The following is a 13,112-nucleotide window of genomic DNA, read 5'->3' as shown; positions in this document are numbered from 1 at the left end:
GTAACCCATTTCTATTACTGGTGGTTTTATTTGGAGGCATAAGAAGTCTAGTTAGACCATCATCCCACCACCACTCCCATTATACAATGACTCCATTTAAGTGCCTTTCATATATGTATTTATTTTATGAAGCTTCTACAACAGTCAGTTTTCATGTGGCTTTTGAAAGGCCTTTAGTGCTACCTGTTCCTATCCATGTTCCCTCTTCTACCCTGCCTTCCCATCCTTTCCTAACAAACCTTCCTATCTTGTGTTATCCCTGATTTTCTTAAGATTTTTTCAGCATAAGCATTTAAAAGTGCACACTTCCTGCTAGCACTGTCTTCACCCATACACACAAAGTTTGGCACCATCACTTAAAATTATTTTGCACTTTTGATAAAGTTATTGTGCTCAACTCTTAGATAAATAAGCATGTTTTCTAATTTCTAACCATCTGCACTTTTTAGTTAAATAATGACTTCTGGTAAATGTCCTTAGGATAAAATATATAATCTACAAAATTCCAACTATTTCAAAATTTTTGAGATTCATTCTCATCTGCATCTGATCCATCATGATGAACATTTCACATATACTTGGATTTGTATTTTTCTGTTGATTAGCATTACACTCCATGAACAACATTCAGTAATGATAATTACAGCATTTTTATGTTACTGATTTTACCTAGTTTTTCTATCCATTAGGAGACAATCATCTTAAAAACCTCAATTAGGAGGTTAGGTTTATTTACTTCTATCATTGTTTTGTTTCATGAATCTTGCAGAATATGTTAGATTCATACATATTTAATTTTATGTTTTTGTGATGATTTATTTTTACTATTAGTTATAACTTTTTTCGCTGACAACATATTACCTTTCTTATTTTTCCTGATATTAATAAAACTGTTCAATGTATTAGCATGTGTATGATAAGTATTTTCCATTTTAACTTTCAAATTTGTATATTCCCCTCCTATATTTTATAACCACTCTATATCTGGGTCATCTTTTTTATTTGTTCTGACAACCCTAGCCTTGTAAATAAAGTGTAAGTCCACTTACATATACTATATTGTTAAGATTAAAATATATTTGCAATTGGCTTCTATCTGTTCTAGCTATAATTTGTGCTGTTTCTCTTTTCTCACCTTGCTTTTAAGTTAAACAAATATTGTTTAGTAGCTCAATTTAAATTTTTTCCATTGGGTTTTTAGCTACAAAACTTTTGTGATTTTATAGATTGCCAAGTGAACTATTAACACACTAAGGTCTACTTCCGGGGAAGATTATACAAAAGGAACTTGTTGGAGTATACTTTTCTATGTCCCCATTTGTTGTGCTCCTACACCTAATGTCATATTTTAAATCTATGATAGGCCATAAATCCCACAATAAAACAGTATTTTAACTTCAATTTATATAGGTACACGTTTTCAAACAAGAATGTAAATTTTATCTTCATATAGTTATGCACTTAACAGTTTCCAGTGGTCTTCATACTTTCCCACAGAGCCAAATTTCTATCTTCTGCCAAGTCTCTTCAGTTTTAAGAACTTGCTTTTTATCTCATACAATGACTGTATGCTGACAAGAAGCTCTATTTTTAGTTAGTACTTTGACAATTTCATATAATGCATTTGGGTTAGTATCTCCCCTCTAGAAACTAAAAGAATATTCCATTCACCTCCATTCCCAGAGAAGATTATATCAATCGCAAAATTCTGGTGATAGCAGAATTTTTTCAAAAAAATTTTTTTCTTAACATGCTGCCTTCTGGTCTTCATTATTTCTAGTAGGAACTCCTTTGCTCTTATTTTTATTACTGCAATGTAGTAAGTTCCAAGGCTCACCTAAAGGTTTAAATTTTAACTTGGATTTCAGAAGTTATTATATTCCCAGGTGTAATTTCCTTTGTATCCATCTTTTTATGGGTTTCATCAGTTTATTAACTCTTTAAATTTATATATCTCCATTAATTTTAATTTTTCTGTAATTATCTACAAATATTTTTATGTCCCATACTTCTTTCTCCTCTTGAGAATCCTTTCAGGCTCAAATTAAGTATACTTTAAGTCATTTTTGTGACTTCATAGGTCAAGTATTTACTATGCAGTTTTCTATTTTTCAGCCTGAATAATTATATATACTGCAAAGCTAGGTCACATTTTCTGCTTCAGATCTTATACAGCGAATTTTTTATTTTAACTATTTCATTTTTAGGGTTTTTTAACCACTTTAAAACTTTTTTGAGATTTGTAAATATTTTTTCTTGTATGTAATTATTCACCTGAATGGATGTCTATGTAGTAGTTGTATGCAGTGATCATGAAAGCCAGAAGAAGGCATCAGATCCCCAGCAACTGGAGTTACAGACTGTTGTGAGCTGCCATGTAAGTGTTGGGAACCGAGCCCAGGTCCTCTAGAAAAGTAGACAGTGCTCTTAACCATTGAGTCATCTCTCCAGCCCTTACTATTTCAGCTTTATAAATAATATCAGCTTGTATTTCATGTTCTCTATTTCTCTGTTAAGACTTCACAACAGTTCATTTATTATCTGTATTTTATTTTTCAAAGCATATTTTTATTACTAATTTTTGTTAGAGCACAAAAGTAATGAGTTTTATTATGACATTTTCCAATGTCTTTCACTTGACTTTTGTTCATATTTACACCACCATTGCCTTCCTTTATCCCCTATTCCTTGCCTCTATCACACAACCATACACACACACACACACCCCAACAACAACAACAATAACAACTACTACAACTACTATTATTACCTAGAAAAAAGTTCTAGAATTTTCACCTGCCAATATCAATACCTGGTCTTATTAGGTTCAGTTTTCTACTAAGGATTCTTTTCTCCTGCTCTTAAATATGGCTCATCCTTAATGTTTTTCTTCTATATAGTAACTAATGATACACTAGATACTGAATAAGATTGTCAGTCTTCATAACTCAGACTTTTGTCCTAGTACATTAACTCAAATACATTCTGCAGTGACAGACAGCTCACATCTCTGAACAATCCTTTGTTTTCAGTCAGGACTCAGTTTTTTGAACCCAGGCTCTCTGGAAATCTCCACACATGCATTTACACTGCTGTAATATGTGATGGATTGCTAAATAAGTCACAGAAAGATGCAGTACCTCCAAACCTGAGCTTTCCGCCACCCCATAGAGTCTCCTTAATATTCTAGCAGCCTGTTGTCCCCAAACTAGTAACTGGTTAACCCTGAGGCTCTCTGCTACTTCATCTACTGGGCCTAGCAGGTATTCTGCAACAAACTGAAGAAAACACACAAATCTCACTGAATCCCATTTGTTCCCTCAAGGACTGATTCCTCCTATGTTTTTTACTTTAGTATCATCAAACAGGAGTTTCTAGACGCTTTGATTATGACACTTAATATAGATTTTTTCCATCATTATCTGTGCTAGTCTGATTGCACTACTCTGTCATAGCAGAACCGGGGTCGTGGTTAGGGACTTTGTCCATAAAGACAAAGGAACACCATTACATTGTTCAGTGGTTCAACAACGCAAAAGTTAAAATTAGCTGGCAATTTTTAAAGAAAATGTATCGGCTAAGAACCACATTCCACTAATTTAGCAAATTTAGGAGGCTGAAGGTAAGTTTTTATCCTCGCTCTATCATCTATCTGATTTTAACCTCTGCACCACAGAAGTGACCCTCATTATTCTGGCCTTGTATGGTAGATTTAAGTGTAGGTTAAAAGTAATGAGTTTAAAAGCTAAGATGGCATGTTCAAGATATATCACAAAAGACGGTTTCTATTGCTTTACCTAAATACTCCTACTATATTAAAATGTGTGAAACTAAAATTTAGAAACTTTAGGCAGAAACACATTATCCCACTCCACCATATAATAATTTAATACACAAAAAGTTTCCAAACTAACAGTCTTCCTGTTACTGCCCTGAACTCATACTACAGAATTAGGTAAACAATATTCTGTCTAAAGCAGTGGTTCTCAACCTGTGGGTCCTTACCAATGGGGGGGAAAACATATTTCCAGTAGTCTTCAGAACTGAGACAACACTCAATAGCAAAATTACAATTGCAAAGTGACAATAAAAATAATCTTATGGTTGGGGTCATTAAAACATGAGGAACTGTATTAAAGGGTCACAGCATTAGGAAGCCTGAGAACTACTGGTCTGGAGGCTTGAACTTTGAAGTTAAGCCAGGTGGTGGTTGCCATGCCCTTAATTCAGCACTCAGGAATGCGGTGGCAGGCAGATCTCTAAGTTTGAGACCAGCCGGGTCTATAGAGCAAGTTCTAGGACATCCAAAGCTACACAGAGAAACTCTGTCTTATGGGGAGGGGGTATACATTTTGAGACTGTATTCAACTTTCTGGGTCAAAACAATCTTTTTGGTATCTTAGTACCACAGAAATGTATTCAATCTGCTTTAGCAAGTTTGTTAGACATATATGGACATACTCTGTTTAGTAGATTTTTTAAAAACTAACTTATAATGGAAAATTTGAAAAAAAATATTTTTATTTATATTTGTTAATGTGTATCTGTATATGTCTGTGTGAGTATCTACCATGTGTGTGTCACTGCTGGGAGGAGTCAGAAGAGGGTGTTAGATCCCCTGGATCTGGAGTCACAGGCAATTGTGAGCTTGCCCAATAAGAAGTGCTGGGAACCAAACTTGTGTCTCCGGAAGTTCACAGTATGTGTTTGCAGTCTTAACTCCTGAGCCATCTTGCCAGTTCCCAATAGAGAAGTGTTAATTGGAGAGACAGTAGAATAAATGTGATCTTAAAGAAGTGTAGAATAGTGGGGATAAAAGACTAAGCAGGGATGGCAGTGGGGAGATAAGGGAGGGGAGATTATGAGTTGGGTAACTACAGCCAAGGATCTATGAAAAGGCCTCATGGAAACAGAGTAGTTAGTAAACTAATCGCAAACTACAATCTTAAAATCAGTTCCAACAGGATTGCCCTATATGGATGGCCAGCGCTACTCTCAGAAAACAGGGGTTATTAGATGAGAATCAGAGCGCAAAGTATTGGATAACACTATGAATTACTGATCAGAGGAACTGTGGTTATCAGGAGAAGACCCACACGAGATCAAGCGCAGATGGGAGAGGCACTCTTCAGTCCCTACCCCGCATTGACGAACTACGGGCAGTCGGTAGAGACTGGGGAGAGAAACACATTCTTTTTTATGGGTGTGATCACTGGCACCATGGTCCATTGGGACCCTCTATGTATGTACAGGGAAGCAATGATTAGACTTAGTGGTTATCAAAACAAACATACCTGCAAGCAAACATGAAACAAATTGGGAATAACATACCAGGAAAGTTGGAGGGGATCAGGGGTGCAAATGATTGTATTTCATTGTACACATGTATGAAATTCTCAATAAGAAAGAAAATTATTTTTTAAAAAGTAGCTTCTAACATCTCTAGACATAAACGTAATGCAGGCAACTTGATACATAGGAAATGGGTGAGCAACCTTTTTTTCAGACTCAAATAGTTTTCATTCTATGTACAAATCCTTTATATAGAGAGATCTTTTGTTTTCTAAGTCACTGAAAAAAAGTCAGACTCTAGCTCTGAATGTCACATAGGCCACAAAAAAAACATTTTATTTAAAGTAATGCATAATATTATGCCTATCATTGCTCAAGGAAGACAACAATTCAGCTTTGATCATTTGGTGGTAACAACCATAAAATACCCTTTCTGCCACAAGTAAATAGCAAAAGGAAAAAACTAAGTTGTTTATAAGAACATCAAACAAAAAAGGGAAACACTCAAAATATCTAGATGCATAATTATAAAATAAGAGGTCACAACTTAATTATGCAGAGTAAATAAAGTATAAAATCACATCAATAGAAGATGTATTCTTACCAAGGCTTCATAATCTTCTGCAACTTCTGGTATCGGCTGCAAAATTAAAAAAAAATAAATATATGTATGAGAAACATGCTTCAAAGTAATGATTTCTCCAAAAGAAACCTATCTTAAAAGAAAATTCAGGATTAGATACAGGACAGTAGAAACACTTGTCCATTTCAAAGCATGAGCCAGAATAATCATTCAATAATAACAATGATAGCACTCAAGAGACCAGGATGGGCCCATATTCAGTGGGGGAAGACTACCCAAGGAGCAAGAATGGGTAACTTTGCAATGGGCAAAGCTGTGGCAAAAGAACTAGACCAGAAAGAACCAATTTTCTTTCTTTAGGCAAATCCCCACTGCTCGTAATCTCTTCCCCCTCTCTTGAGAGCAAGTGCATCCTCCTGGGAACAATGGCGATCGGTTAGGATGTCAGGACTGAAGCTCTTAGATGAGGCTTGTGACAGGCAACCCTAACTGAATAAAGGACATGTGGGCTTCTGAATGTGTGTGCATTTTAAAAATATTTTACACTTACTCATTTTAAGCCAAGTCTCCTTTATGGAACCCAGACTGTCTTTGTACTTGCAAGCACCCTATCCTCCTGCCTCGACCTCTGATGTGCTAGGACTACTAAACCAAGAAAAGAAAAATTGGGAGGCAAGGGACAACACCTCCCAGGCTCAAGAAGACAGAGATAGACTAATTTTCTCAAAGCACCTTCGGTTCCTCTAGTCAGCCAGATCAACCCAGCTTTAAATTTGCCTTCAGTGTGTTGTTCTGTGGATTAGTGTCTGCCCCTCCTTACAGTTGGTCCCACCTATAAGAAACAGACTGTAATGTTCCATTTTCAGTACAAGGTGTGCTTGGAGTTCATCAGTTACAGACAAAGATAGGACGGAGGTTCTAGATCCCTCTCTTCTTCAGCTGCAGCTGGTGCCTGCTTCTCTCGTGACTCTGAGACTTGGGAAGTCCCAGGTGGTCTGTGTGTGACTGAGCCCACCACTAGAAAAAGGAGAGAGTCTCGAGCCCCAGAATATTTATTAGATAAGGCTTTGTATCCTAAACTGCCGGGACGGGTAATTGAGAAGGGGAAATATCTTGACCTATGGGAGAAGACAGGAATGTCTCATGATTGGGTAACTTCAAAAAACACGGTCCTAAGCCTGGCAGTGGCGCACACATTTAATCCCAGCCCTTGGGCAGCAGAGGCAGGTGGATCTCAGTGAGTTCGAGGCCAAGCTGATCTACAAAGTGAGTTCCGGGACAGTCAGGACTGTTACACAGAAAAGCCCTGTCTCTAAAATAAAGCAAAACAAAACAAAACTACTGTCGTGCGCCGGCTCAGCACACCAGTCACTTTTGGTTTCTCTCTGTGCCAGGGCCACTGTTTTCAGTGCAGTGTGTTAGAATGCTGTGTTTTCACTAGTCCCTTGAGATTGCCATTACCTTATTTCCCACACATTACTCCCGCCCCATGCATCTGACTTTTAGGCTACTTCTAGGAGACTCCCTGACACCTGATTTTTCTTTCCTCATGACCGTTAAAGGCACCAACATGATGCAGGCCATTCCATCTGAAAGCTTATTGCTTTTCCAATCCTTTGAAGACCAAGGCTACTCTGTATAAGGACAAAGAGACAGAAGTTCAGGTACACAGGTAAGTATGTAAGTGGTTGTGGAATAATTTCACTCTTCAAGAGAAATTATGGTCTAAATGGAATAATGAGGCAAGAAAGAAAGTTGGGAAATGTTGAGGGTACAAGAGAAGGGTATAGACCCTTTGCTTAGGAATCTGGTTGAAGCCTCTTGCCAATAAAGAAGAAAGAATCCCACCAAATTAACAACTGGTTAAGCCTTCTCCCTTCCTAGACAGAAGCTGCAGTTTCCTAGGAATCTCACTAGAAACCCGTTTCAGGGAGGCGGTATGTGCTAAAATCACTACAAACTACAGTGACTCCTCATGTTGTTTTACAGACCATAATTCCATGCTGGGCATCTCCAAAGCTTGCTCACATATCTCACTGATAAAAGAAAAGAAAGAGAAAAATGGCTTCTTAGTAACATCTGAGAGCCATCAAAATAGTATGTATGGCTAAGGCTAAGATAACTAATCATGACTCTTCCTTGCGGAGCCCATACGCACACTGGCGTATGTCTTCTGTGACTCTCCCCAGAGGAGCCCGTACGCACACTGGCGTATTTCTTCCTCTGTGACTCTGCCCAGAGGAGCCCGTTCCTACACTGGCGTATGTCTTCTGTGGCTCTCCTCAGACGAGCCCACACCTACACAGGCGTATTTCTTCCTCTGTGACTCTCCCCAGAGGAGCCCGTTCCTACACTGGTGCATGTCTTACTCTCTATGACTCCCTTGAGTAACTCATCCCACACTTGAGTGTGTCTTACCCTCTATGACAGTCTCTTAGAAAAGCACATCACATACTCTTGGGTATGTCCTATTTTATCTGACAAGCTCTTTCTCTCAATTGCTATGCTGAGGCCTATATAAAGATACCCTTAACAAAGTCTCCAACTCCCTCCATTTTACCAGCAAGTCCAAGACCTGAATGTCTGGTCCATTACTGCTGATGTCAAAGTCACATATCTGGGTTTGGCTAGTGTCAATGCATCCAAAGATAAAGGGAATTATAGGCTGTTGAGGGGGACAGTATGGAGCTGTGTCACACTGCTGTTTTCAAACTGCTGAAAATTCCTTCAGAAACTCAATAGCCACATGAAAACTAAATTCTAGTAGTTAGTAAATTGAGAAAATGAAAAGGATATGTTTTTACTCTTTTCATTTTCCCTTCCTTTATTTAAAACAATATTTATTATTTTATTTACTTACATTATCAAAAAGTCATAGGTAGAATCAAAGAAGTAAGGGAAGACTGGCCTGAGCACATATCTTCTAGGAACATTTGCAAGAACTCGGTAGAACTACAGGGAAATAAAGTTTCTTTGGAAAATGTCTCATGCTAAGGTTTTCTAAAAAGGAGATAAAGGGAACATCATGGTGAGCCAGAAAAGAAAGAAACGTTCTGAAAATAATGGGACAGTCAGAAGGACACAGACTGCGTAGCCATGGGCCACGTCTGGGACAAGAGGAACAGTCAATCAATAATACTAGTGACAGAGGACAGCCTACTAAACAAATAGGAATAAAGGATCTGCTTGGTTATAAAGAGTAATGTGCCCATAAAGTTTAAGAACAAAGCCTCTGGGGTGGTCACAGATACATTATTTATGACATTTATGACCCTCCGCTGGGTCACAGTGCTTAGCATGGTATCCGTGAGCTCAGACCTAGACTAGCTGTACAAAAATGACACGGAGCTAACCTAAAAGCCCATTAGAAATCAACAGATGATACAAATAAACACTAGCCCATAGAGCTGCTGGTACAGAAGCAAGGAAATATAAGACACAGAGACAATAGCATGACAAAGGGCTCATGGACCATCACTGACACAAGCGTTTGAGGGAGCCACTGAGATGACAGAATCATTTGCATGATTTCAGAGCATTTTCCTGCAAATTATATATGAATCAATTGCAAATTTTGAAGAAAAAAGTCACAATACAGATACCTAGTCCTAATCAAGTGACCAAATGTAACATGGTCAGTAAGACAAAGAGATATCACGTGTCAACAACAGGGTAAAAATTTAAAAGACCCAACAGATATTTGTGATAAGGGCAGAGACCATGAGTGTAACCTTGAGAAAACAGTAGATAAAGCTGGAAGAAAACACGTGGGTTTCCATGGGTACCTAAGGAAATGTGTGCAGCAAGGCCTTCTGCACTATCTGGCCCTAGCCCGCTGGCTTGAAGGCACTTTACAACTCCACAAACTCTGAATAATTAATGGTACTTTTCCCCTGTCTCATGGTGATTTAATTGGCTTCCTCCCTGCTTGTGGAAAACCAGTTCTGTATCCATTTGCAATTCATCTCAACATTCTTTTGCTCTTTATAAATCTATGCTCTTTTGACTTTTCTTTGAAATATTACAGCCTGTCTGGCTCCCTCATATTCTACGGGTAAATTCTTTTAAGGCATGGTCATGTCTATATCTGTAAGAAACTTATAATGTCACCTCTCCCTGAAAAGTACATTTAACAAACTACTATTGAACAAGCCTTACTGGTGAACAACACTCTAAGAAGTTTATGGAAAGAAGCCACACCTTTCACTGAAACTGTTGCAAGACTAGTTTACTAATTAGTCGCATTATTAGCCATGCTCTTCCCACCTCTGTATCTGGTCTAACATCCTTGTAACTATTAGGTAAAACCTTTTCAAATGTTTTAACTTAACAGACCACTAGTCCTTGCCAGCCCCAGAGCTAAGAGTGGCACCAGATAAGCACCAGAAGCCCATGACAGGCTTGCCAGCTTTGCCATTACCTGCCTCTCTGGTGATACCACCAATGTATTTAAAAAGTGTTTTTGATTTATTATTTTCTATGCTGTTACATCATGAAACTGCTTCCACATCAGAACAGGGAACTTGGGGTGACATAAATCTGTGTTCCTGGGCAATGGTCACTAATATTTAGTTCCAGGATAAACTTGTCTCTTGCTCCTTTTGAGGTAAGAGTTGTGTTTTTGTGTCAACACTGATAACCCACCTTATTGAAATATATCAATCATGCAAGAAGGAAATGACTGTGAAACTCTTCCAGATCTCAGAAGACTGTCAGAAAACAGGATAATTGGGTAGCAAATGCTACCTGAAGTCAGATCCTTCATTTTAGAAGATACAACTAGTTAGCATGGTGGCACACCTGAAGTTTCAGCAGCCAACGAACTCAGTTAAGAGGATTGCTAAGTGTGAGGCCAAACTGGACTAAATACCCAGCAACACACACACACACACACACACACACACACACACACACTGTAGACTGATGGATAGACAAATAGGAAGGTAGACAGAGATAGAAAGATGGATGGAGAGATGATTGACAATAAACAGATGATGATGATAGATAGATAGATAGATAGATAGATAGATAGATAGAGAGATAGAGAGATAGAGAGATAGATAGAGATAGAGAGATAGATAGATGATAGATAGATAGATAGATAGATAGATAGATAGATAGATAGATAGAGAGAGAGAGAGAGATGATAGATAGATAGACAGACAGACAGACAGACAGACAGACAGACAGATGATAGAGATAGATAGATGACAGATAGATAGACAGACAGACAGATGATAGATAGATAGATATATAGATGATAGATAGATGATAGATAGATAGATAGATAGATAGATAGATGATAGATAGATAGATAGATAGATAGATAGATGATAGATAGATAGATAGATAGATAGATAGATAGATAGATAGATAGATGATAGATAGATAGATAGATGATAGATAGACAGATGATAGATAGATAGATAGATAGATAGATAGATAGATAGATAGATAGATAGATAACTATATGCCAAAGTCTGAGTAGCAAGCATTTTTAGGTTTCTCGTGTGTCCCACTGTTATCAAACTAACTTGGAGTTACACCCACCTGTTCTTGAAATTATAGCAAAAGAGAGCAGAGAGAGAACAAGCATAAGAGACTGTCTCACAGAAAGATTAATATTTTAAGTATACTGTCCTGGAAGGAGGAAGGATCGATGAATAGATGATGGATGGATGGATAGATAGATAGATAGATAGATAGATAGATAGATAGATAGATAGATAGATAGATAGATAGATAGACAGACAGACAGACAGACAGATATCAGCCAAGTCAGGAAGCACTTACTAATTCCCAGTTTAGAGAGAACTCCTAAGATGCCTCAATGTTCCCAGGAACAACAGAAAGTGTATGAAATGCCAGCCCAGCAGTAACCAGGGATTGGAAACTGATATGCATCCAAAGTAATCATCATTACTTTGTATCAATTACTTAGTATCAAGACAGCCTAGCAAACTACTAAATTGTTCCTACTGGGAAATGGTTTAAAATCCCTATATTCCTTGAGCCAGTAGACTTATTCTAATGAAGTAATTTAAAGATTTTGTGTGTGTGTGTGTGTGTGTGTGTGTGTGTGTGTGTGTGATGTTCAGGCACGTGTGTCCGCTTCAGTTATGTGCAGCACATGTGTACAGATGCCCAAAGGCCAGAAGGCATCAGAATCCATCCCTGGAACTAGAACTACAGGCAGCTGTGAACTCTCTGATGTGGTGGGTACTGGGAACTGAACCTGGGTCCTCCTCAAGATCAGTCTCTTATCCTCTGAGTCATCTCTTTGCCCCCTACAAAGTATTTAAATAGTCACAGTTAGGAGCACAAGAAAAGCAATCGAAAATGTTCACAAACACCCTGAAAATAATGGAAATCCCTTACAGTGTGGGCACAACTAGCCACTGTGGATAGCCTTTGAATTAATGTATCATCTGCATATCAACTGAATAGACTAGTTTGTAAAAATGAAAGCATATGTGGACAATTACAATAAGGGAAAGAGTAACATTTAGTGGCATGGCTACAAAAGGCATATTGTGCAGGAAGTGACTGTAATTCTACTTTTATGAACCTTATGCATGTGTGTAGTTAAAATAGCATGGTTATACATGAAGATAATAAATGTGGTTGTTTGTGGATGGGCAGAATACAAAGTATTTGTTCTCCTTTGGCAGATTTGCACATATTTAACAATAAATATGATTTCATCAGGAACAAGATTTAATTTCAGTAAAGACTGGATTTTTCGGAAGCAGAGGACTTGCTTTCTTCAGCCTTGGCTCTGCTGTCCAGGGCGGTGTTCTGGCTTACTCATAGGCTGATGGTGTCATGCTGCTTTCATTCAGCCAAGTAGGAAGGGAACTCTAAGTGGTCTGCCCTCCATTCTTGGAAAAACTCTCTGTTGTCTGCCCCTAGTGACAATTGGCTGCTGAACAGGGGAGGGATGATGCGTGAACAGCAGTGTGTGTGTGTGTGTGTGTGTGTGTGTGTGTGTGTGTGTGTGCGCGCGAGAAAGAGAGAGAGAGAGAGAGAGAGAGAGAAAGAGAGAGAGAGCGCACACTCTGTGTGCATTGGACTTGCAGTGAATGGCAAATATTTTTCTTCTCTGGAATCAAGCCAGAGATATTTCCAGTCTCTGAGGAGCCGCTTTTTGTTTTCCCTTCGTTCTTTAGCATCTTTCCCCTTGTGTGGGTTTCCATACCTGGTTTAGTAAGAACCCAGGAATGGAAATTCAAAACTC

The 13,112-nt window shown here is 38.2% G+C and overlaps 1 protein-coding gene across 4 annotated transcripts in view; it reads right to left on the bottom strand.

Annotated features, from left to right (window-relative positions):
• Nucleotides 1-13,112, bottom strand: part of Elmo1 (engulfment and cell motility 1) — a 517,917-nt gene that overhangs the window by 342,868 nt on the left and 161,937 nt on the right. For all 4 annotated transcript variants that reach the window (XM_038333241.1, XM_038333243.1, XM_038333242.1 and 1 more), the window contains one exon: nucleotides 5,897-5,932. In XM_038333241.1, coding sequence (XP_038189169.1) covers nucleotides 5,897-5,932 — 36 coding nt within the window. The remainder of the gene's footprint in view (nucleotides 1-5,896; nucleotides 5,933-13,112) is intronic.

Source organism: Arvicola amphibius, chromosome 6 (assembly GCF_903992535.2).
Source record: "Arvicola amphibius chromosome 6, mArvAmp1.2, whole genome shotgun sequence".
NCBI classification, from domain to species: domain Eukaryota; kingdom Metazoa; phylum Chordata; class Mammalia; order Rodentia; family Cricetidae; genus Arvicola; species Arvicola amphibius.
This window is presented reverse-complemented; position numbering and strand designations above follow the sequence as displayed.